At 42.8% G+C, this 27,148-nt stretch overlaps 1 protein-coding gene across 2 annotated transcripts in view; it reads left to right on the top strand.

Annotated features, from left to right (window-relative positions):
- The first annotated feature begins 3,043 nt into the window (after positions 1 to 3,043).
- med21 (mediator complex subunit 21) overlaps positions 3,044 to 27,148 on the top strand; it is a 29,079-nt gene continuing 4,974 nt past the window's right edge. The window contains exons 1-4 of one of the 2 annotated variants that reach the window (XR_009513774.1): positions 3,044 to 3,167; positions 8,278 to 8,392; positions 14,134 to 14,234; positions 26,529 to 26,816. Coding sequence is in view for 1 of the 2 variants with exons in the window: in XM_059978545.1 (XP_059834528.1) it covers positions 3,126 to 3,167; positions 8,278 to 8,392; positions 14,134 to 14,234; positions 26,529 to 26,705 (435 nt within the window). In the remaining variant the exon portion in view is untranslated. Of the gene's footprint in view, positions 3,168 to 8,277; positions 8,393 to 14,133; positions 14,235 to 26,528; positions 27,118 to 27,148 lie in introns of those variants that run through there. The other variant, XM_059978545.1, reaches the window with a different exon arrangement.

Below are 27,148 nucleotides of genomic sequence, written 5' to 3'. Positions count from 1 at the left end.
GACATGAGTGACCACAGGGAGGAGACACACAGGGGACATGAGTGACCGCAGGGAGGAGACACACAGGGGACATGAGTGACCGCAGGGTGGAGACACACAGGAGACATGAGTGACCACAGGGTGGAGACACACAGGGGACATGAGTGACCACAGGGTGGAGACACACAGGGGACATGGGAGACCACAGGGAGGAGACACACAGGGGACATGAGTGACCACAGGGAGGAGACACACAGGGGACATGAGTGGCCACAGGGAGGAGACACACAGGGGACATGAGTGACCGCAGGGAGGAGACACACAGGGGACATGAGTAACCACAGGGTGGAGACACACAGGGGACATGAGTGACCACAGGGAGGAGACACACAGGGGACATGAGTAACCACAGGGAGGAGACACACAGGGGACATGAGTGACCACAGGGAGGAGACACACAGGGGACATAAGTGACCGCAGGGAGCAGACACACAGAGGACATGAGTGACCGCAGGGTGGAAACACACAGGGGACATGAGTGACCGCAGGGAGCAGACACACAGGGGACATGTGTGACCAGAGGGTGGGGACACACAGGGGACATGAGGGACCGCAGGGAAGAGACACACAGGGGACGCTAGTGACTGGAGAGTGTGGACATTGTGGACACCATCAGTGATGTAGTGAGTAGACAGTTGGGACACTGCTGGACAGAGGCTGTGGGTAGGAGTGTACATTGGTGCCACCTCCAGTGCTGGATCTGTTGTGGTTGGGACAACCTCCCAACAGGATGCTGATGGATGACTTCATAGGTCTCACTGAACAACCAGAAAACTTCAAATAAGATTGGGTGAAATGCTTCCCAGGGTACTGATGGAAATAGCAGAGGTTATAGTATAGGCTTTGGTTATAATTTACCAAAACTTTCTAGATTCTGGGCAGGTCCTGGCAGACTGGAAGATGGCAAATGTCATGTCACTGTTCAAAAAAGGATGTAGACAAAAGGCAGGTAACTATAGGCCTGTTAGTTTAACATCTGTAATTGGGAAAATGCTTGAAGCTATCATTAAAGAAGAAACAGTGAGGCATCTGGAAAGAATTCAGCATGGATTCAGCAAAGACAGGTCCTGTTTGACAAACTTACTGGAGTTCTTTGAGTATATAATGAGCACAGTGGATAGAGGGAAACAGATAGATGTTGTTCACTTGGATTTCCAGATGGCGTTCGATAAGGTGCCTCATAAAAGACTTATCCATAAGATAAGGATGCATAAAGGTGGGGTGAGGCATTAGCATGGATAGAGGATTGGTTAACTAATAGAAAGCAGAGTGTTGGGATACATGGGAGTTAGTCTGGTTGGCAATCAGTGGTGAGTGGTGTGCTGCAGGGGTCAGTGCTGGGCCCACAAATGTTCATGATATACATTAACAATCTGGAAGTGGGGACTGAATGTAGTGTATGTAAGTTTGCTGATGACACTAAATTGAGTGGAAAAGCAAATTATGCAGATGATACGGGGAGCCTGCAGAGAGGTATAGATACGTTAAGTGAGCAGGCAAGAATCTCGCAGATGGACTACAATGTTGGGAAATGTGAAGTCATCCACTTTGGAAGAAAAATGAAAGATCACATTATTACTTAAATGATAAAAAATTGCAGCATGCTGCTGTGCTGAGGGATTTGGGAGTGCTTGTGCATGAATTACAAAAGGTTGGTTTGCAGATGCAGCAGGCTGTCAAGAAGGCAAATGGAATATTGGCTTTCCTTGCTAGAGGGACTGAATTTAAGGGCAGGGAGGTTATGTTGCAACTGTACAGGGTACTGGTGAGGCCACACCTTGAGTACTGTGCGCAGTTCTCGTCTCCTTACTTGAAGAAGAATATACTGGCTTTGGAGGTGATGCAGAGGAGGTTCACCAGGTTGATTCCAGAGACAAGGGGGTTAGATGGAGGATGAGAGGTGACCTGATAGAGGTGTTTAAGATGATGAGAGACATTGATCGTGTGGATAGTCAGAGGCTTTTTCCCAGGGCTGAAATGGTTGCCACAAGAGGACATGGGTTTAAGGTGCTGGGGAGTAGGTACAGAGATGTCAGGGGTAAGTTTTTACTCCGAGAGTGGTGAGTGCGCTGAATGGGCTGCCGGCAACAGTGGTGGAGGCGGATACGATAGGGTCTTTTAAGAGACTTTTGGATAGGTACATGGAGCTTAGTAAAATAGAGGGCTATAGATAAGCCTAGTAATTTCTAATGTAGGAACATGTTCGGCATAACTTTGTGGGCCGAAGGGCCTGTATTGTGCTGTAGGTTTTCTATGTTTCTATGACTATGAGGAGAGATTGAGACACTTGGGACTGTAGATTTAGGACTGAGATGAGGAGGAACTGCTTTTCCCAGAGAGTCGTGAATCTTTGGAATTCTCTGCCCAGTGAAGTAGTGGAGGCTACCTCAGTAAATATACTTTAAGTGACACACACACAAAATGTTGGAGGAACTCAGCAGGCCAGGCAGCATCAATGGAAAAGATTACAGTCGACATTGTGAGCCAAAACCCTTTTTGCAGGACTATATTTCAGACAAGGTTGCATAGATTTCTGCATAGTAGGGGAACTGAGGGTTATGGGGAAAATGTGGGGAGATGGAGATGAGCCCATGGCCAAATCAGCCGTGATCTTATTGAACGGCAGAGGAGCCAGATGCCTACTCCTGCTTCTATTTCTCACGTTCAAAGGTCAACACAATAGTTTGGGAGCCACATGATTACCTACAGTGCTTGCCTGTTAGGTTAGGTTTTCTCGAACTTCAGTAAAAACACAATGCCTCACTTTCTTTGGATGAACGTGTAAAGGAAAATACAGGATCGTAGATAATCCAATTTTGGGACGCTTTTTCCCATCACGAATTGCTAATTGGGTAATTCCGGAAGGTCTCTACATAGTAGATTCTGTTTGGCTACCAGGTTCTCCCGTAGGCCAATCAAATCTGAGTGATTCAGGAAGGCGGTTTCTATTGGTAAATAGACTCAAACCAATGATCACAGGTTGGCTGTTTGGCCCTTGGAACAGGCTGGAGTGCGGCGAACGTGCATTGGTTGGTCGTTGCAATGTGTTTTCCACCAATAGTGAGCCGGCTTGTTGCTGCTGAAAGATGGCGGACCGACTGACTCAACTGCAAGATGCAGTTAATTCGGTGAGTGATGACTCCTTCTATCATCCCCCTGGGATCTCAGTATTCTCCCTCAGATTCCCTCCCTTCCCTCCTTTATCAAACCCTCTTTACCTTACTTTTCCCCCTTCCACTCCGCACTGCTCCTCCCTATTACCCTCAGTTCTATAAAATCTGTGTCCGTCTCTCGACTAAATATAGATGGAAAAAATCAATATAAGATTATATATATAATCTAAGATATAATAATATATAATATAATATATAAAATATAATATTAAGATATAATATATAACTGTTTTGTCACCACGCATAGATGACTAATTTAATGGGGTTATATTACTGCTCAACCAATTGTCAGCGTGATTTTGAGGAGCAAATTTGTAGAGAGAGAGAGAACAGACAATGACAGCGTACACAAGAGATTCTACATAATCATAATGGGTGATTTTAACTTTCCAGATATTGACTTTTTACAGTATATTCTTGTATTGTACAAGTGAGGGATAGAATAGAATTTGACAAATGTGTTTAGGAGTTAATTGAACAGTTTTATAAGATTGCTTTTATGTTTATTGTATGTTTTTATTATACTGCATCAAATCCTATTTTGATATTTTTACACTCGTGTACTAAAGAGCGATAATAACCAATCTTGAATCTTCAAAGTTTCTGTAATCAATATATAGATGTCCCAACTAGAATGAGTGCAATACTGGATCTCCTGTTAGGAAACAATAGGGCAGTTGACGTGTGTGTAGGGGAATATTTTGGATCTAGTGATCATAATAACACTAGTTTCAAGATAACTGTGGAAAAGAATAGGACTGGACCTTGGGTTGAGATTTGGTTGAGAAAAGATCTGACAAGTGTGGATTAGGATAGGTTGTCTTTGGCAAAGAGAAGCTTAGTAGGTGGGAGGCCTTCAAAAGTGAAATTTTGAGGGTCCAAATTTGTGCTAGTGGTAGCCCATAAATGCAATCACATTTCTGGTGCCAATGTAGCTTGCTCATCGCTTGCACTAACCTATACGTCTTCAGAATGTAGGAGGAGACCTGAGTACTTGGAGGAAACCCACATGGTCATGGAGAGAACATTCAAACTCTGTACAGTCATTGGCAGGAATTTAATGCTGATTACTGATGCTACAAAGTGTTGCACTAATAGCTATGCTATGCTCAGTGGGTGTGAATGGTGAACGGAGATTGGGACAGCCATTCAGAATTGGAATGGAAGTTCTTTTCAGTTCAGCTATAAGGTACAGCTTGGCAGGGTACTTGGCAGTGTGGAGGAGCAGAGGGATCTGGGGTACATGTCCACAGATCCCTGAAAGTTGCCTCACAGGTAGATAGGGTACTTAAGAAAGCTTATGGGGTGTTAGCTTTCATAAGTTGAAGGACAGAGTTTAAGAGACGCGATGTAACCATACAGCTCTATAAAACTCTAGTTAGGCCACTCTTGGAGTACTGTGTCCAGTTCTGGTCGCCTCACTATAGGAAGGATGTGGATGCATTGGAAAGGGTACAGAGGAGAATTACAAGGATGCTGCCTGGTTTAGAGAGTATGGATAATGATCAGAGATTAAGGGAGCTCGGGCTTTACTCTTTGGAGAGAAGGAGGATGAGAGGAGACATGATAGAGGTGTACAAGATATTAAGAGGAATAGACAGAGTGGACAGCCAGTGCCTCTTCCCCAGGGCACCACTGTTCAGAACAAGAGGACATGGCTTTAAGGTAAGGGGAGGGAAGTTCAAGGGGGATATTAGAGGAAGGTTTTCCACTCAGAGAGCGGTTGGTGCATGGAATGCACTGCCTGAGTCAGTGGTGGAGGCAGATACACTAGTAGAATTTAAGAGACTACTAGACAGGTATATGGAGGAATTTAAGGTGGGGGGTTATATGGGAGGCAGGGTTTGAGGTTCGGCACAACATTGAGGGCCGAAGGGCCTGTACTGTGCTGTACTCTTTTATGTTCTATATATGCTGACAATTCCTGGTGTAAACAGGGATCTTAGTTCAACTTGGTTAGCTCAATTGGAGGAAACTATAGGGGAGATGAGATTTTCACACAGAGAGGGTGAGTGTGCGGAATTGCCCTCCTAGGGCTGGTGGTAGAGTCAGATGTATTAGGGGCATTTAAGAAACTCTTAAGGTAGGCACATGGATGATAGAAAAATGGAGGACTATGTAGGAGGGAAGGGTTAGATTGATCCCAGAAAGTAGGTTTAAAAAATCGGCTCAACATTGTGGGCCAAAGGGCCTGTACTGTGTAATGTTCTATGTTCCAATTCTGAGTACTAAAAAGTAAATAAAATAAAAGAAAATAAATTTCTGAACATCAGCAAGGAGTCTAACACAGTGATACTGTTGAAATAGTAATTTAGTTCATAGTTATCAATTCTCTGGTTCAAGTTCAAGTTGTCATTTCAGCCATACACGAGTAGGGCTAAACAGAACAGCATTCATCTGGGACAAAGGGGCAAAGCACAGTCCAACAGAACAAAGCACAAATAGCTCTGATAGCAGAAAAAACTGTCACAAAATGACTTCCATTTCTAAATGGAAATGGACTGGGAGAATCAGGTAGGTGCTGGACCCCAGGATAGGGAGTTTGTGGAGTGTCTAAGGGATGTATTTTTGGAACAGCTTGTGCTTGAGCCAACCAGGAACGAGGCTATTTTGGACTTGGTGATGTGTAATGAACAGGAATTGATAAGCGATCTTGAAGTAAAGGAGCCATTAGGAAGTAGTGATCATAACATGATAAGTTTTTATCTACAATTTGAGAGGGATAGGGGCAGATTAGAGGTGTCAGTGTTGCAATTAAATAAAGGAGACTACGGAGCCATGAGGGAAGAGCTGGCCAAAGTTAAATGGGCGGATGCCCTGGCAGGAAAGACAGTGGATCAGCAGTGGCAGATATTCTTGGGCATAATACAAAAGATGCAAATGCAGTTCATTCCAATGAGAAAGAAGGATTCAAAGAGGGGGAAGGGGCCACAGTGGTTGACAAAGGAAGTCAGAGATTGTATAGCATTAAAGAAAAAGAAGTATGACAGGGCTAAGATGAGTGGGAATACAGATGATTGGGAAAGTTTTAAGGAACAGCAGATCTTAACTAAAAAAGCAATATGGAGAGAAAAAATCAGGTATGAGCTCAGTCTAGCCAGGAATATAAAAGGGGATAGCAAAAGCTTTTTTAGCTATGTGAAGAGAAAGAAGATAGTTAAGAACAATGTTGGCCCCTTGAAGAATGAATTGGGAGAAATTGTTATGGGAAACAGGGAAATGGCAACAGAATTTAATGCATACTTTAGATCTGTCTTCACCAGGGAGGACACAAGCAATCTCCCAGATGTATGGATGGGCCAGGGTCATAAGATATCAGAGGAATTGAGACAGATTGACATTAGGAAAGAAACTGTGATGAGTAGACTGGTAGGACTGAAGGCTAATAAATCCCCGGGTCCAGATGGTCTGCATCCGAGGGTTCTAAAAGAGGTGGCTCAGGAAATTGCGGATGCATTGGTAATCATTTTCCAATGTTCCTTAGATTCAGGATCAGTTCCTGAAGATTGGAGAGTGGCTAATGTTGTCCCACTTTTCAAGAAGGGAGGGAAGATGCTTGAGTCCATTACTAAGGACGAAATAGTGGCACATCTAGATGGCAGAAATAGGATTAGGCCGAGCCAGCATGGATTTACCAAGGGCAAATCATGCTTGACTAATCTGTTGGAGTTTTTTGAGGGTGTAACAAGGATGTTAGACGAGGGTAAGCCAGTGGATGTTGTGTACCTAGATTTTCAGAAGGCATTCGATAAGGTGCCACATAGGAGATTGGTGAGTAAAATCAGAGCTCATGGCATTGGGGGCAGGGTTTCAACATGGATAGAAAACTGGTTGGCAGATAGAAAGCAAAGGGTATCAGTGAATGGGTGTTTCTCAGACTGGCTGGAGGTGACTAGTGGGGTACCACAGGGCTCTGTATTGGGACCACAGCTCTTTACGATTTATGTCAATGATTTAGATGAGGGCATTGAAAACTATATCAGGAAGTTTGCTGACGATACTAAACTGGGTGGCAGTGTGACATGCGAAGAGGACGTTAGGAGAATACAGGGAGACTTGGATAGGCTGAGTGAGTGGGCAGATACTTGGCAGATGTCATTCAATGTGAATAAATGTGAAGTTATCCAATTTGGAAGCTGGAACAAGAGGGCAGAGTATTGTCTGAACGGTGTAGAGTTAGGTAAGGGAGAAATGCAAAGAGACCTAGGAGTCCTAGTTCACCAGTCAATGAAGGTGAATGAGCAAGTGCAACAGGCAGTGAAGAGGGCAAATGGAATGTTGGCCTTTGTTACAAGGGGAATTGAATACAAGAGCAAGGATGTTCTTTTGCATTTGTACAGGGCCCTGGTGAGACCACACCTGGAATATTGTGTACAGTTTTGGTCTCCAGGTTTAAGGAAGGACATTCTGGCAATTGAGGAAGTGCAGCGTAGATTCACTAGGTTGATTCCTGGGATGGCAGGGCTGTCTTACGCAGAGAGATTGGGCTTGTACACGCTGGAATTGAGGAGATTGAGAGGGGATCTGATTGAAACGTTTAAGATAATTAAAGGATTTGATAGGATTGAGGCAGGAAATATGTTCCAGATATTGGGAGAGTCCAGTACCAGAGGGCATGGATTGAGAATAAGAGGTCAGTTATTTAAAACAGAGTTGAGGAAGAGCTTCTTCTCCCAGAGAGTTGTGGAGGTGTGGAATGCACTGCCTCGGAAGACGGTGGAGGCCAATTCTCTGGATGCTTTCAAGAAGGAGCTGGATAGATATCTGATGGATAGGGGAATCAAGGGATATGGGGACAAGGCAGGGACTGGGTATTGATAGTGAATGATCAGCCATGATCTCAGAATGGCGGTGCAGACTCGAGGGGCCGAATGGTCTACTTCTGCACCTATTGTCTATTGTCTATTGTCTATAAACTCAAACTCAGTTTTCTTCCAAGTTCTCAAGACATTCCAATCAGTCTTTTTTGTCATGGCTAACCTGTGCTGTATTTGCTCTGTTACTGTAATCTATAACCCCTGTCTAAATAGGTTTGCAGTAATTTGAGTTAATTCTCTTTCTTCAGCTGGCCGACCAGTTCTGCAATGCCATCGGTGTGTTGCAGCAGTGTGCTCCTCCGGCATCATTTACAAACATTCAGACAGCCATAAACAAAGATCAGCCATCTAATCCCACAGAAGGTAAGCATGGGTGCATGGCAGTATTTTAATCAGAATCAGGTTTAATATCACCGGCAAGTTGTGAAATTTGTTGTTATGCAGCAGCAGTACAATAAAATACATAATAAAAACTGTGAATTACATTAAGAAATATATACAGCTGCAAGAAAAAAATTGTGAATCCTTTGCAATTACCTGGTTTTCTGCATTAATTACTCATAAAATGTGGTCTAATCTTTATCTAAGTCACAATAATAGACAAGCACAATCTGTCTAAAGTATTTTTTGTCCTTATTGAACACATTGTTTAATTTTTCCCAGTCCAGGCTGGAAAAAGTATGTGAACCCTTATATTTAATAACTGGTAGAACCTGCTTTAGTAGTAATTACTAGAACCAAAATTTCCTGTATTGCTGATCAGACTTGCACAAAAGGCAGGAGGAATTTTGGACCTTTACTCCACACAAAAATGTTTCAGTTCATCATTATTTCTGGGATGCCTTGCATGAATAGCTCTCTTCAGGTCATGCCGCAGTATCTCAATTGGGTTAAGGTCTGGACCCTGTCTTGGCCATTCCAAAACATGAATTTTCTTCTTTTTAAACCATTCTGTTGTTGATTTACTCTTGTCGGTTGATCATTGTCTTGTTGCATCATTCAACTTCTATTAAGTTTCAGGTGATGGACTGCTACCCTGACATTCTCCTGTAAGATGTCTTGATACAATTTTTGAATTCATTATTCCTTCAATGATGGCAAACTGAGGTAGCAAAACAGCTCCAAACCATAAACACAAAGTGCACTGCAGAAGCTGTGGTCAAATCAACACGTACAAACAAGCTGGATGAACTCAGCAGGTCGGGCAGTATCTGTTCAGTCCTGACAAAGGGTCTCAGCCTGAAACATTGACTGCTCATTTCAACGGATGCTGCCTGACCTGCTGAGCTCCAAACCAGGTTACTTCTTCACTCTGCTTCGGCTTTTGGTATTGGTGTGCAGTGCCTTTTTTCCTCCAAACATAGTGGTGTGCATTTCTGCCAGCTTTTGTCTTGCTGGTCCACAGAACGTTGTCCCAGAAGCATTATAGAAGATCCAGATGGTCTTTTGCAAACTTGAGAAGTGCAGCAATGTTTTTTTGGAGAGCAGTAGTTTCCTCCGTGGTGTCCTTCCACGAACACCATTCTTGTTTAGTGTTTTTCTTGTACTGTAGTGGTCGCATGAACAGAGACTTTAGTAAGTTCTAGAAATTTCTGCAGGTATTTTGCTGTTACCCTTGGGTTCTGGCTTTAGCTCTGTGAGGTCTCAGCAAAGAGAAGCTTCGGTCAGAGAAAGAAAAGTAAGGTCAAGTTTTTCTTACTTCCCTTTATATCTGCTCATTTAGGACAATAGAGATGTCAGGCAGGATATTTGAAAGCTCCTCTTGCAGGATGTGGCAAGGCAGGGAGACCTGACATTACTAACTGCAGTTTCTAACAAACAGTGTTAAGGAGTTGGAGCTGGAACTGGATGAACTCCAGGTCATTCGGGAAGCTGAACGGGTGATAGATAGGACATGTAGAGAGGTAGTTACACCCAAGGTGTTGGACACAGGAAACGGGATGATAGTCAGGAAGGGGAATGGGGTTAAGAAGCCATTGCAGAGTACCTGTGTGGCCTAGTGGGCAAGGCATCAGACTAGTATCCTGAAGATCACTGGTTCGAACCTTAGCTGAGGCAGTGTGTTTGTGTCCTTGAGCAAGGCACTTAACAACACATTACTTTGCAATATCACTGGTGTCAAGCTGCATGGGTCCTAGTGCCCTTCCTTGGACAACATCGGTGGCGCGGAGAGGAGAAGGCTTGCAGCTCGGGCAAATGCCGGGCTCCCATACAACCCTGCCCAGGCCTGCGCCCTGGAAACTCCAGGCACAAATCCATGGTCTCTCGAGACCGACGGATGCCACCATCCCCCTCAACAAAAGGTGTATCACTTCGGATACTGTTGGGGAGGGGATTGACCTAACAGAGGAAAGTCACAGTGGTCGGGTCTCTGGCACTAAGTCTGCGAAGGTGGGGGTGGCAAAGAGGCACACTGTAGTGATAGGGGATTCATTAGTTAGGAGAACGGACAAAAGGTTTTGTTGGCGAGAATGAGATTTCTGGATAGTATGTTGCCTCCCAGATTCCAGGATCCAGGACATCCTTAAGTGGGAGGGTGGACAGCTAGAGGTCATGGCCCATGTAGGTACCAATGACATGGGTAGGATGTTGGGTGCCAGGTTAAAGGGCTAGGACTACCAGGGTTGTGATCTCAGGATTGCTACCCATGCCACATGCTAGTGAGGCCAGAACTAAGAAGATTATACAATTTAACATGTGGCTAAGTAGTTGGTGTAAGAGGGAGGGCTTAAGATTCCAGAGAAGGTGGGACCTGTACAGAAGGGACAGTTTGCACCTGAATTGAAGGGGGACTAATATCTTAGTGGGAAGGTTTGTTACTGCTGCATGGTGGGGTTTAATCTCGAGTTGCAGGGAAACCAGAGTGCCATAATGGTTAGTGGAGAGGTTGTGGAGGCAGATGTTGATAAGACCTCAGTCAAAGTCGGGATTTAAAAAGTTGGGCATGGTATGACTAGTGTCCTGACCTGTGTATGTTTCAATGCAGGAAGTATTGTAGGAAAGGCAGTGAGCTCAAGGCATGGGTCAACACCTGGAATTGTAACATTGCAGCCATTAGGACTGCTTTAGGTGTGACAGAGCAGGAGGGATTAAAGGAGAATGGGTAGCGTTATTAGTCAGGGAAAATATTACAGCAGTGCTCCATCAGGACAAACTGGAGAACACGACGAGTGAAGCATTATGGGCGGAACTGTGAAATGAAAGGTATGACCATGTGAATGGGGCTATATTACAGACCACCCAACAGTCCTAGGAATTGAGGGACAGATTTATAAAGAGATCACAAACTGTTGCAAGAAATATAAAGTTTTCATAGTAGGTGATTTTAACTCTCCACATCTTGACTGGGAACCCCATACTGTAAAAGGACTAGATGAGATAAGTTTCCTTCATCAGTACATAGAAGTCTGAACAACAGAGCACATGATACTGGATTTGTTATTAGGGAATGAGATATGACAGAAGTTTGTTTAGGGGAACACTTTGCATCTAGTGACCATAATGCCATTAGTTTCAAAGTAAATATGTAAAAAATATATCTGGTCTCCAGGTTGAGGTTCTAACTTGGAGAAAGACCAATTTTGATGGCATCAAAAATGATCTGGCAGGTGTTGACTGGGACAGACTGTTTTCTAGCAAAGGTGTACTTGAAAAATGAGAGGCATTCAAAAATGAAATTTGAGAGTACAAAGCTTGCATATGCCTGTGAGAAAAATGAGTAAACATAATAAATGTAAGGAACCTTGGTCTTCAAAAGATGTTGAGCCTTGGTTAAAAGAAAAAAGGAGGTATGTAGCAGGTATAAAGCAGCGGTTTATGGTGTATAGGAAATGCAAGAGAACACTTAAGAAAAAAAATCAGAAAGGCTAAAAGAGGGAGTGAAGTTGCTCTAGCAGACAAGGTGAAAGAGAATCCAAAGGGATTCTACAGGTATGTTCAGAGCAAAAGGATTGCTAGGAAAAAATTGGTAAATTGGTCTTCTGGAAGACCAGAACGGTAATCCACGTGTGGAACCGAAACAGATGGGGGAAGATCTTAAATGCATTCTTTGCATCTGTATTCACTGAGGAGATGGATACAGAATCTATTGAAGTGAGGCAAAGTGGCATCAACTTAATGGATCCTGTATAAATTAGAGGATGTGGTGTTCGCTACTCTGAGGCAAACCAGGGTAGGTAAATCCCCACAGACTGACAAGGTGTTCCCTTGGACCTTATTGAAGGCAAGTGGAGAGATTGTTGGAGCCCTAGCAGAAATATTTAAAACATCCTTAGAAATAGGAGAGGTACCAGAGAATTGGAGGATAGCCAATGTTGTTCTGCTGTTTAAAAAAGGCTCCAAACAGAAACCAAGAAATTATAGACCAGTGAGTCTGACATCAGTTGTGGGAAAATTATTGGAAGGTATTCTAAGGGACCGAATATACAAACACTTGGATAGACATGGACTGATAGGGATAGTCAGCATAGCTTTGTCCATAGTAACCGATCTTGTAGAGTTTTTTAAGGAAGTTACCTAGAAAGTGGATGAAGGCAGTTGTTATCTATGTGACTTTAGTAGGACATTTGACAGGATCCCGCATGGGAGGCTGGACAAAGAGGTTCAGTCACTTGGCATTCAGGATAGGTACTAAATTGGATTAGACGTGGTTTTTGTGGGAGAAGCCAGTGAGTGGTAGTAAAGGGTTCCCGCTCTGACCAGCTTGTGACTAATGGAGTGCCGCAGAGATCGGTAAACAGTAGAGCACCGAGGACTGTGGTAGGACAGAAGGATCTGGGAATACAGGCATGCAATTCATTGAAAGTGGTGTCACAGGTTAATAGGGTCATAAGGAAAGCTTTTGGCACATTGGCCTTCATAAATCAATATATTAAGAACAGAAAATGGGATGTTATGTTGAAGTTGGTGAGGCCAAGTTTGGAGTATTGGGTGCAGTTTTGGTCACCTACCTTTAGGAAGGATGTAAACAAAGTTGAAAAGTGTGTGGAGAAAATTTCCAAGGATGTTGCTGGGTCTGGAGGACCTGAGTTACAGGGAAAGATAGAATAGGTTAGGACTGTATTCTTTGAAATGTAGGAGATTGGGAGGAAATTTGAAAGAGGTGTACAAAATTATGAGAGTTATAGATACAAGCAGGCTTTTTCTACTGAAGTTGGGTGGGTCTGCAATCAGGTCATGGGTTAAGGGTGAAAGGCGAGAAGTTTAAGGGGAACATGAGGTGAAACTTCTTTACTCAGAGGATCATGAGTTTGGAACGAGCTGTCAGCAGAAGTGGTGCATGTGAACTCGATTTCAACATTTAAGAGAAGTTTGGGTAGGTACATGGATAGTACAATCATGTGGCAGCAATTCAATGCATAAAAGCATGCAGACATGGTCCAGGGGTTCAATTATTGTTCATAACAAACATCGGAATGGGGAAGAAATGTGATCAAAGTGGAATGATTGTTGGTGCTAGATGGGGTGGTTTGAGTATCTCAAAAACTACAGATCTCCTGGGATTTTCACGTACGACAAGTCTCTAGAGCAGGGGTTCCCAACCTGGGATCCACAGACCCCTTGCTTAATGGTCTTGGTCCGTGGCATAAAAAAATTTGGGACCCCCTGCTCTACAGATTACAGAGAATGGTGTGAAAAGCAAAAACATTCAAGTGAGCGGCAGTTCGGTGGGTGAGAAAGCCTTGTTCATGAGAGAGATTGGCCAGACTGGTTCAAACTGTCAGGAAGCTGATAGTGTAGTGAAGTAGCCATATGTTATAACAGTGGTGTGCTGAAGGGCATCTCAATGTCGAACCTTGAAGTTGGTGAGCTACAGCAGCAGAAGACCATGAACATACAGAAATACACATAGTGGCAACTTTATTAGGTACAGGAGGTGTTTCATGAAGTGACAACTGAATGTATATGTACTTAGAAAATAAATTTGACTTAAGTCAAATGTCTATCCATGACACTACCTGCAGTGTGTCACAAAGAAAAAATCATCAGTTGTAAAGCAGTCAGGGGCAATGAAATGGGCCACGTTATAATCCCATCATTTTTATTAGCTATTTCATACTGTGGTGTGAAATTCTGTTAATTACCTGATTCTGTATTTTCCCTAGAATATGCACAGCTTTTTGCTGCACTCATAGCAAGGACTGCTAAAGATATTGATGTGTTAGTCGACTCACTGCCAAGTGAAGAATCGACAGCAGCGTTGCAGGTAAGAGTGACTGCCTGAGAGACTCTGTCATTGAGAGCTAGGTAAGTGTTGGGACAGTTGGGGAGTTATTGGTAGAGTGATTGTCTCCTTACATCGGTCAGTTTGCACTAACCAGACCACGTCCCTGATTTGTCTTAGTTAGTTCAAAGTCCAAAGTAAATTTATTAGTAAACTACACAGGTGTTGCCATATACTACTCTGGGATTCATTTTCTTGCAAGCATTCACAGTAGAAATGCAATAGAATCAAAATAAAATCACACATGGACTGATAAACAACCCATGTGACAAAGAAGGCAAACAATGCAAATACAAAAGTTAGTAATAAATAAATGTAACCCCCTCACCGAGCTCCTATGCAATCTTGGCTTGTTAGCCAGCTCTGCTAACAGCCAAGGGACTCAGCAGTAAGAAGGCCACCTTTCATTAACAATGTACATCTAAGGCCAGTATGATTTGGGGTTTAACCAAAAAGAAAGTCCGTGATGTTCCAATTAAAGAAACCTCATTTTGAGCGAATGCAGTGTAAATACTGCCTATACTCAATTTTCGGTTGGCAAGAAATAACAGATCATACACAGCATAAAATTATTAGACCATAAAACAGAAGACATAGGAACAGAATTAGGCCATTCAGCTAATTGAGTCTGCTCCTCCATTTCATCATGGCTGATCCCAGATCCCATCCAACCTCATATACCTGCCCTCTCACCATAACCATTGATACCCCAACTCCATCAGGAATCTATCAACTTCCACTTTAAATGTACCCAAGGACTTGGCCTCCAACGCAGTCTGTGGCAGAGTATTCCACAGATTCACCACTCTTTGGCTAAAAAAAAAATTCTCCTTCCTTCTGTTCTAAAAGGTCTCCCTCAATTTTGAGATAGTTCCCTCTAGTTCTGGATAACCCCACCAGAGGAAACATCCTCTCCACATCCATCTTACTTAGTCCTTTCAACATTCAGTATCTTTATAATACAATTATAAAGAAAGTATATTTGCAAATCCCAGCTTTATCAAACAGTTAGTAGGAAAGAGAAAAGAAAATAAGAGTTACAGTTAAACCAGTCCAAATGTGCACATAAAGTTGGAGCTCATTCTGGCGTTGTCCTTTTACTCATGCGCTGGACCCACGGTTTACGCGAAAGCACACCCCACATTCTGAACCACTTGAAATCTATCTCAAACAAACGGGCTCTCTTTCAAGAGTATTGGCCCTTCCCTTTTGAAGCCTTTCATCTGCACGTAGCACCTTGTGCAACAGGGCTCTCCTTCCCACGGCATCTGCAGTCATGTTCCCTCCTGTCCTCTCCGCAACTGCTTCCCAAAGAGCACCGCAAACCACACTGTCTGTCACCAACACTCTCTAGAACTTTCCCTGTTGGCTGACACAAGTATATGTAAGTATAAATAATACTGAGAACTTGAGTTGTAAAGTTCTTGAAATTTGAGTCCACAGGTTGTACTATCAATTAAGCACTGAGGTGATTGCAGTTATTCACATTAATTCAGGAGCCTGATGGTTGAGGGGTAATAACTTCCTGAACCTGGTGATGTGGGACCACCTCATCCAGGCATGTTCTGAATGGGTGGATACACCTGAGGAAGTAGATGGGCACTTAACTGCAGCAGGATAACTAGTTTCTAAGTTACGCTTGCAACCACTTTGTGGCAGCCATGAATACAACACTGTAAGAGCAAGTTAGAAAATGGGCATCTTGTGACAATGTTCTGACTTCTTATGGACTGAAATCTTTTCACCGTTGACAGTACCATTATGCTTTATAGCACCAGTGATACCGATTGGGGTTTGATTCCCACCACTGTTTATAAGGAGTTTGTACATTTTCCCTGTGACTGTGGATTTCCTCTGGGTGCTCCAGTTTCCTCTCTCATTCCAAAGATGTGCAGGTTAGGGTTAGTAAATTGTGGGCATGCTATGTTGGTGCTGAAAGCAGGGCAATACTTGTGACCAGCACTTCTCGGAGTGTATTGGGCAATGATGCAAAAGACACATTTCACTGTATGCTTTGAAATACAAGCTAATCGTATCTTTAAATCTCGGATGTTTGTGTGATGAATAATTTGTTTTTGTCTGGATGAAAGCAGCTCCAGCATCTCACATGAAGCTCAACACTAAGTCTAATTAATCAACTTTTATTAGTACATCCCACTCAACATGAATTGCTTCCTTCCTCATGTACATTACTCTGCAACGGCATCTGCCAAACTCACAACCTCCACCACGAGGGCTGAGTTTTCAGGTGTGTGGGAGCACCACAGCCGGCATGCCTGTCTCTAAGTGGCACATCATCTTGTCTCCATTGCCCCTGGCTATCAATTCAGTAACTAACTTTGTGTGTATCTCCCACCACACCACCCTGGCAGGACATTTTAAAATATTTAAGAGACTCTCAAATAGGCACATGTATGACAGAAAAATGGAGGGCTATGTTGGAGGGAAGAGTTAAATTGATTAAGTTAAATAGTCAGCACAACATTGTGGGCTGAAGGGCCTGTACTGTGCTGTTATGTCCTGTGAACAAAAGCTGAGAAATCTTTGGTCTAGTTGAGCAAGACCACAGCTTGAATGCTGTGATTTTTGTAAAGATACAATCAATGGCCCAGAAGACTTCAGAGGTGTTAGTGAGCCACTGAAGTATTCTAGTTGGGCCACAGTTTGAGGTTTATGCATAGTTGCAAATTGCACTGAACAGAGTGCCAAGATTTGAGGATGTTTTCAGAACTGGAGAATGGTGGCTGAGAGGAAAGAAAAAGCCAAGGGTATCTTTGGATCAGAATAATTAAGTGAGCTAACCACTGCTCCATAAGGCATATAGATGAGAGAAAAATAGTGGGCTATGTGGAAGGGAAGGGTTAGATTAAACTTGGAGTAGGTTAAAAGGTTGCACAAGATTTTGGGTGGAAGGCCCTGTACTGTGCTGTACTATTCTGTGTTCTGTCTTGTACTGTTCTGTACATTGTATCTGTGTTGAAGGAGAAGAGACTTAATTGGAGTGTATAAAATTGAGGACCCAGGAATAGCCTCTAATCTGATGGCATGAACATTGAATTCTCTAACCATGTAAGATCTCCCCCTCCCCCTTCTGCCATTTGGGTTCCACTTTTGCCCTTTCTCTTCTCCTCACCTGCCCATCACCTCCATCTGGTTCTCCTTCTCTTTCCCTTTCTCCTGTTGGCCAGATAAAAGTCCTGATGAAAATCCTGAAACTTTGACTGTTTATTCCTTTCTATAGATGCTGCCTGCTCTACTGAGTTCCTCCAGCATTTTGTGTGTATTACTCCCTTTGTTCAGTGTCCTTTCCTATCATGTTCCTTGTTCTCCAACCTATCCCCTCTCAGCTGCTTATTCTTCCCCTTCCTTCCTAATGCCCAAAACATCGACTTTTTTATTCCTCTCTATAGATACTGCCTGACCTGCTGAGTTCCTCCAAAGTTTTGTGTGTGTTCCTTACAAAGGATAATTTCCTTTGATAGAAAGTGACCACGTCAGCTGATTAGTTAAAATACAAGGATTAGATTTAAGATGAAAATGGCATGCATCTAGAAGTCTCAGTTTGAAAGGATGATAGATGTGGAATCCCTGACTGTGTTTAAATTGTACTTGAATGTGCCCTTGAAGAGTTGTAACCTATCAGATGATAGACTGGAAAATGGGACAAGCTGGCTCATTCCTTTTCATTCAGCACAGATAAATAAACAGAACAGTGCAAGGTAGAGCATAGAACACTACATCACAGTACAAGGCTTTCCACATACAATGTGGAAAAGGCATGGCCTTTTAACCTACTCCCAAATTTAATCTAATCCTTCCACCGGACATAGCTCTCAATTTTTCTACCGCCCATGTGCCTATGAAGTAGTGGTTAGCACAACACTATTACAACACAGCATTCCAGAGTTCAACTCCAGTACCATTCTGAAAGGGGTCTCTATACATCCTTCCTGTGGAATGTGTGGGTTTTCCCTGGGTGCTCCAGTTTCCCCTCTCAGTCCAAAGATGTACTGGGTAGGTTAATTGGTCATTTTAAATTGTCCCGTGATTAGATTAGGGTTAATCTGGTTTTTCGGAGGGTTGCTGGGATGGAGTGTGTCAAAGTGCCAGAAGGGCCTACTCCATGCTGTATTGCTAAATGAAAATAAATTAATAATGTATCTGCCTCTATCAGCACCCATGCAGACATTCCATGCACCCACCATAGTGTTTTAATAAAAAGCTGCCTCTGACATAACCCCTATACTTCCCTCAAAACACCTGATAGAGTCATACAGCACAGAACTAGGCTCTTCGGCACAACTGATCCGTGTTGACTGAGATCCCCATCTGAGCTGGTCCTATTTGGCCCATATCCCTAAACCTTTCCCAACCATGTAACTGTCCAAGTGTCTTTTAAATATTATATTAACGTACCTGCCTCAATCACTTTCTCTGGCACCTGATCAATATACAGACCACTCTCTGGGTGAAAAGGTTGCCCCTCAATTTCCTGTAAATCTGTCCCCTTTCACCTTAAGCCTGTGCCTTCTAGTTTTTGATTCCTCAAGCTTGGGGGAAAAAGTTGGCAAGCATTCACCTTGTTTATACACGTCCCTCAGACTCCTATGGTCAAATGAGAAAAGAGAATCACAACTTGCTCATCCTTCTTCTATAAATCAGTCCCTCAAATCCCAGCAACATCCTCACAAGTCTCCTCTGCACTGTTCAGTTTAAATGTAAGTTTATCTTATGAAAATTGAAACTGTATACATACTTATGCCTCCTTGTATTAGCCAATTATGCCCTGGAGGGGAAAGGTCTCCGGCTGTTCCCTTGATCCATGTCTCTTACCATCTTGTACCCCTCAATCAAGTCACCTCTCACCTTCCTTCACTCCAAAGACATGCTTACTAATCCAAGCAGCATTCTGATATATCTCCTCTGCAGTCTCTAAAACTTTCACATCCTTCCTATAATGTAGAATTGTACATGATACTCCAGGTGTGGTCAAACCAAAGTTTTATAGAGCTACAACATTACCTCATGGCTCAGGAACTCAATCCCCTGACTAATGAAGGCCAACAAAGCATTTTTTCTTCTAGTTCATTATCTTGACTCAGGATGTGAAACCTAGTGATGACCTTGCCCATGCCTTTTCTATGCTGAAGTCTGTAGGTTTGGTAAATATTGCAAGTTTGTCTATTTATTTGTTAAAGTTATCTATTCATTTCAAAGCCACATCCTATTTTGTGCTGAGGTGGTAATATGAAACTTGTTTGTCACATAGCTTCACTTTCCATAGACTTCAGTCCACATCCTGTCTTGTGCACATGAGCCTTCCTCTCCCCATTGTACATCTATAAAAACCTCTTTCTGAATTCAGAATTTCTATGTAGTAATCTCTGTGGTTTTTGCGCCTTTAACATAAATATGCCCTTCTCTTCCTGTGTCATGCCTCCATTTTTTAATCAACCTTCATTCCACCCCTATAGTAGTTCAGTGGTTAGCACAACGTTATTATAGCTTGGACTTCAATTCTGGCAAGTTTGTGTTCCTTTGTTTGTGCATGTGGGTTTTCTCTGGCTACTCTGGTTTCCTCCCACAGTCAAAAGATGAACGGTTAATAGGTTAATTGGTCATTATAAATTGTCCTGTGAATAGGCTAAGTTTAAATCGATGGGTTGTTTGGCGGTGTGGTTCAAAGGGCCTGTTCTTTGCACTGTATCTCTAAATAAAAATGAAATCCTCACCCTCCCCCACCACCACCACCACCACACTCCAGTGCAGAAGTTAATCATGTGGGATAGAACATACATATATATATCTATATCTATGCCACATTATCTCCAGTCTAGAATGGGCTTTTCCAAACCTGTCCACCTCTAGTCTACTTTTTGTTTCCTGAGAGTATTGCTGTCTTTGTGGGTTAAAGTCAGCACAAACAGGATGAGTGCTATTGGGGCAAGAGAGGAGGTACCTTGTCGACGTAGAGGCATTCTCATTGAATTCAAAACACCAATAGATCTGTTAAGAGAAATGGTGTTTCAGATGACTAAACACTTTGAACATGTTTCATCATGAGCTGAAAGGCCTGAACTGTGATGTAATGTCCTATGTTCTACACTCAGTAGCCACCTCATTCAGTACAGGAGTGGAACCCAGTGTGATCTTCTGCTGCTATAGCCCATCCACTTTAAGATTCAAAGTGTTGTGCATTCAGAGATGCTCTTCTGCACACCACTGTTGTAACTGTCTCCTTCCTGTCAGCTTGAACCACTCTGGCCATTCTTTTCAAGGCATTTTTGCCTAAAGAACTACTGCTCACTGGATGTTTTTTGTTTTCACACCTTTCACTCTTTTCTGTAGAGACGTCCCTGTAGTTCGTCACCCCTCCCCTTTCTCCCATGGTCTAGTCTCTTTTATCAAATTTCATCTTCTTCAGTCCTTTATCTTTTCCACCTATCACCTCCCAACTTACTTCATTCCCACCTCCCCCATTCACCTTCCCCATCACTTGGTCTCACCTATCACCCATCAGCTTGTCCTCTTTTTCCCCCCTTCCGTCTTTTTATTCTGGTTTCTTCCCTCTTCCTTTCCAATCGTGATGAAAGGTCAACTGTTCATTCCCCTCCATAGATGTTGCCTGACCTGCTGAGTTCCTTCAGCATTTTGTGTGTGTTGCTTTAAGATGTGAGGAGGTTGATGGGGACCATAGGGCAGCTAAGTTTTTTCCATGTTGTAAGTTCAGATTGTAAAATTAAGCTGAATAATTTGGTAAGGAGGGGAGTATTTTTTGATGGGGAGGGGTTTGCACATGGTTTGGAGGTACAGATGTGTTTATGCCTTTCAAGTAGGTTGTATGAATCGTGTCCCATCACTTCCTCAGGTGACATTAGAGGTCTGTGTTTCCAGTTGGATCATGACCATGTTAGTGATCCTGCTGTCGTTTGTTGTATAGCACTCACTGCTGACTGGATTACTCCTTATGACGCCCAGTGTATTAAAGATGAGCTTTATTTGTCACATGTAAATTATCATCCTGGTTTGGTTTCTGAGCTACAGAGAACTAGAGAGAGTTGGACAAAAAAAAAAGAGGCCCTTCAGCTAAATTCGCATTGATCTTTTATTTTTCCACTGATTCTACTTTAAGACATTTTATTCCACCCACATTGCAAAACTCTATGTGGCTGTGAGATGTTAGTGTGATCTCATCTTAACTTTGCTGCTTGTTAATAACTTTGCCTGTTGCTTTAAAAAAATTATTTAGAGACACAGCATGGAATAGGACCTTCTGGCTCTTTGAACTTTGCCACCCAACAACCCACCTATTTAACCTTTGACTAATCATGGGACCCTAAAGCCCTTCCCTTGGACAACATCAGTGGCGTGGAGAGGGGAGACTTGCAGCTTGGGCAACTGCCCGTCTTTCATTTAAAAAAAACCTTGCCCAGGCTTGCACCCTGGAAACTTTCCAAGGCGCAAATCCATGGTCTATCAAGACTAACAGAGGCCTACACAATCATGGGACAATTTACAATGACCAGTAAATCTAGTAACTGGTATGTCTTTGAACTGTGGGAGGAAACCAGAGCATCTGGAGGAAACCCATGTGCACGTAGGAAGGAACGTACAGATTTGCTTACGGAGGATACTGGAATTGAACTTCAAGCTCCGAAACCTCAGCGTCGTGCTAACTGCTGTACTGCCATGGTGCCCTTTTCAGATCTGGCTTCCTGTCTGCTTTTGAATGAACCTCTAAAGCAGTGGGTTTGAGAGTTTACTGCCATTAGGAAGGAGGTTCAGGAGCCTCAGGACCCACACCACTGGGTTCAGAAACAATTAATACTCCTTAACTATCAGGCTCTTGAACCAGTGTGGATAACTTCACTCACCTCAATACTCAACTCATTCTGCAACCTACAGACTCACTTTCAAGCGCTCTACAACTTGTGTTCTCAATATTCTTTATATTTTGTTGTTATTTTACTTTTTTCTTCTATATTGTGTTTGCACAATTTGTTGTCTTTAGCACATTGGTTGGTTATCTGTCTTTGTTGTGTGCATTTCATTGATTCTATTATTCTCATTTGTATTTACTGTGAATGCCTGCAAGAAAATGAATCTGTAGTTGGCAATGTATATGTACTTTGATAATTAATTTACTTGGAACTTTGGCTGTCCCTGACAGACTTGGTGGAAGGGGAAATCAGTGCAAGTTGGAATAGGGTTTTGTAATTTTGACATGAGCGCCATCTCCTGGAAGTAGTTTTAAACCAAGGCAAGGCAATCATTGTAGACAGCAGGATTAGTTTATTCCAGCTGACCTATGACATGAAATTTGTTGTTTTAAAGCTGCATTGCAAGGTAGAGAAATTAAAAATTACTATAAATTACAAAAATAAATAGTGTAAAAAGAAAAAGATTAACAAGGTAGTGCTCAAGGACCATTCAGAAATCTGATGGTGGAGGGGAGAAAAGCTGTTCTTAAAATGTTGACTGTGGGTCCTGTACCACCTCCCTGATGGTAGTCATGAGAAGAGGGTATATCCCAGATGTTGAGGGTTCTTGAGTGATGGATGCCGCTGCCTTGAGGCACTGCATCTTGAAGGTGTCCTCGATGGTTATGCATGTGCTAGAACTGGCTGAATGTACAGCCCCTTGCATGAGCAACCAGTCAGGATGCTCTCCACACATCAATACAACATGTAAATCTTTGGTGACGTGCTGAATCTCTTGGAACCATTGTGAGAAGTAAGGTAGAGAGGATTGGTGATGGCGTATTGTACATTTGAACCTTAATGACAGAGAAATCAACTGTTCATTGCATTATAGTTTATGGAAATATTTATTTTGAAATACGGTACAGAACAGACTCTTCCGGCCCAAGGAGCCATGCTGCCCAGGAACCCACCAATGTAACCCAAGTCTAATCACAGAAAAATTAATTAACCTACTAACCAGTATGTATTTGGACTGAGGAAGGAAACTGGAGGACCCAGAGGAAACTCGCACACTCATGGGGAGGACATACAGATGGTGCTGGAATTGAACTCCAAACGTCAATGCCCTGAGCTGTAATGGCATTGTGCTAACCAGTACGCTACCATGACGCACAGAATGGGGATTGAACCCGGAAGCTCATATAGGCAAAGTATGCGCACTATCTATGTACAAAATCTGGTGTACAGCAGGCTTCATATTACTGCATTGAACAGCTATGAATTTGGAGACCTAATACGAAGTAGATACTGTGTGCCACATTCTCACACATTCACATAATCAGCTAATTGTTAGTTTAACACAGGCAAAGTGCTGGAGAAACTCGGCAGGTCAGGAAGCATCTATGGAAATGAATAGATTGTCTACATTTCAGGCAGAGACCCTTTTTCAGGACTGAGAAGGAAGGGGGAAGATGCCCAAATAAAAAGGTGCGAGGGGGGGGAAGGAGGCTAGCTGGAAGGTGACAGGTGAAGCCAGGTGGGTGGGAAAGCACCTCTGCACCATCCACCATAAGTGGAATTCCCCAGTGCCTAAACATTTTAATTCGGATTCCCATTCTCATTCTGGCGTGTTGATCCAGTGCCGCCTCTTATGCCAAGATGAGGCCACTCTCAGGGTGGAGGAGCACCACCTTGTATTCCATCTAGATACCCTCCAATGTGATGGCATGAATATCGATTTCTTGTTACGGTAAACACCACCTCCATCCCTTTCTCCTATGGTCTGGTCTACTCTCCTCTCCTATCAGATTCCTTCCTCTCCAGCACTTGACCTTTTTCACCCACCTGGCTTCACCAATCACCTTCCAGCCAGACCTCCTTCCCCTCCCACCCCCCCCCCCCCCACCTTTTTGTTCTGGCATCTTCCCCTTTCTCATGCCGTTGAAGGCTTTTGGTACAGAACTCCAGCTGTTTTTGCATTTCCATAAATGATGCCTGACCTGAGTTCCACCAGCATTTTGTGTGTGTTACTTTGGATTTCCAACATCTACAAACTTTCTCATTTTGGTAATTGATAGCTTGTGGTCACTCACTTTCAATTTCCCATGAAATGAGAAATACTTTGTTTTAAGATTTAAAAATTATTTTAATCTAGTTAAATAACAGCACAGCCTATCTGTGACTTGCCCACCTGTGGTAAGCACAAAGTTAAAAACTGAATCTTCTTTCATTTCCCCCTATGTTTTACATGACTCACAGTTCTTTGGAGTTTGAAGCAGTTTAAAAATGCCATTTACTTATCGTATTGAATGGCATTTAATGTTTTGGTTTTGAAAGAAATGATAACCAAGTTGTTAGCATGGTTTATAGAAATTAATCTTTGTTTAAGTCTATAAAGTGACATCACTTCAGAATCAAGCTCATTATCACTGTGTGGTGATATTTGTTTTGTGGCAGCTGAACAACACAATATAATAAAAATTACTATAAGTTACAGTAAGAAATATAAATAGTGAGAAGTGAAGTAGTGTTCATGGGTTTCAGAAGACCAAGGAACAGAATTAGGCCATTCAGCCAAGCAAATCTGCTCCACCATTCCTTCATGGCTGATTTACTATCCATCTTAATCCCATTTGCCTGCCTTCTTCCTGTAATTTTTTATATTCTGTCTCATCAAGAACCTACCAGTCTCCACTTTAAGTGTACCTAATGACTTGGCCTCCACAGCTGTCTTTGCAATTGAATTCCATAGATTCGCCATTCTCTGGCTAAGTAATTTTTTTTCTCATCTCTGTTCTCAAGGGATTCTGAGGCTCTGTCCTCTGGTCCTTGACTCCCCCCCCCCCCCCCCCCCCCCCCCACTATAAGAAACATCTTCTTCATGTCCACTCTATCTAGAATTTCATTATTCGATAGGTTGCAATAACTATAGCTCAGCATTTAATACCATCATTCCCACAGTCCTGATTGAGAAGTTGCTGAACCTGGGCCTCTGTACCTCCCTCTGTAATTGGATCCTCGGCTTCATAGCCGGAAGACCACAGTCTATGCAGATTGGTGATAACATATCCTCTTCACTGATGGTCAACACTGGCACACCACAGGGGTGTGTGCTTAGCCCACTCTTCTTCTCTGTATACATATGACTGTGTGGCTAGACATAGCTCAAATACCATCTACAGATTTGCTGACGATACAACCATTGTTAGTAGAATCTCAGGGGTAACGAGAGGGTGTATGGGAGTGAGATATACCAACTAGTGAAATGGTGCTGCCGCAACAACCTGGCACTCACTGTCAGTAAGACGAAAGAGCTGATTGTGGACTTCATGAAGGGTAAGACGAAGGAACACATACCAATCCTCATTGAGGGATCAGAAGTGGAGAGAGTGAGCAGCTTCAAGTTCCTGGGTGTCAAGATCTCTGAGGATCTAACCTGGTCCCAACATATTGATGTAGTCATAAAGAAGGCTGTACTTAGGAGTTTGAAGCGATTTGGCACGTCAACAAATACACTCAAAAATTTCTATAGTTGTACCGTGGAGAGCATTCTGACAGGCTGCATTACTGTGTGGTATGGAGGGGCTACTGCATAGGACCGAAAGAAGCTGCAGAAGGTTGTAAATCTAGTCAGCTCCATCTTGGGCACTAGCCCAGAAAGTACGCAAGACATCTTCAGGGAGCGGTGTCTCAGAAAGGCAGCGTCCATTATTAAAGACCTCAAGCACCCAGGGCATGCCCTTTTCTCACTGTTACCATCAGATAGGAGATACAGGAGCCTGAAGGCACACACGCAGTGATTCAGGAACAGCCTCTTCCCCTCTGCCATCAGATTCCTAAATGGACTTTGAAGCTTTGGACACTAGCTCATTTTTTAAAAATATACAGTATTTCTGTTTTTGCACGTTTTTTATAATCTATTCAATATACATAATTGATTTACTTGTTTATTATGTTTTATTTTATTACTTTTTCTCTCTGCTAAATTATGTATTGCATTGAACTTCTAAGTTAACAAATTTCACATCACATGCTGGTGATAATAAACCTGATTTCTGATTCTGAGATTCAAACTCCAGTGAGTACAGGCATACACTCTGCATATATTAACCCTTTCATTCCTGGGATCATTCTCGTGAACCTTCTCTGAACCCTTTTTAATGCCAACACAACTTTCATATATGAGGGGTATTTAAAAGAGTCTTAGGCATATGGATGAAAAAACAATTGTTGGGAGAGAAGGGGTAGATTGATCTTGGAGTTGGTTAAAAGTTTGGCACAACTTTGTGGGCCAAAGGGCCTGTACTGTATTATGGTATTCTATACCGACCTAATCCTGTTTCTCAATATCCAGGCTGCAAGCCTACGCCAGCTGGAGGAGGAGAACCATGCGGCAGCAGCTCGCCTGGAGGAGGTTGTATTCCGAGGAGACTTGCTGCTGGAGAAGATTCAGTGTGCATTAGCCGACATTGCCCAGTCACAGCTCAGCACAAGGAGCAGTGGTTACACCCAGCGTGCCCCCGAATCTTAGCACCAGGGACGGGCTCTCTGCTTAGACTGGCAGGCCAAAATAGAACCACCGCCTTTTGTTTCAGTGTGGAATGGTGGCAGATGGTGCAAGAAGAAGAGATATGGTGAAATAGTAAGACTGAAATTTTTGCCTTTTTTCCAATGGACTTGTAAAATCTTTGCAAAGACAAATTAATTTTGTGTTTACATTGTACTGCTGCTGCAGAGCATCAAATTTCACATCATGCATTACTGTGATTGATAATAAACCTGTTTATCTGTCAGCAAGAATCTCAAACTATGTGGAAGTTAGCTCACAAAGTGATTATATTATAGTATATATTATATAATATAGTACAATAATATTACACTAATATACTATACTATACTCTCCTGGCCTTCACATGTAACTTAGCTACTAAGCCTTGCGGAACTGTTTCTATTAACACAAGAATGGGCAAAGGT

Source organism: Hypanus sabinus, chromosome 8, assembly GCF_030144855.1.
Source record: "Hypanus sabinus isolate sHypSab1 chromosome 8, sHypSab1.hap1, whole genome shotgun sequence".
Lineage (NCBI taxonomy): Eukaryota > Metazoa > Chordata > Chondrichthyes > Myliobatiformes > Dasyatidae > Hypanus > Hypanus sabinus.
Note: the sequence above shows the minus strand (reverse complement) of the source record. Positions and strands in the feature narration are given on the sequence as shown.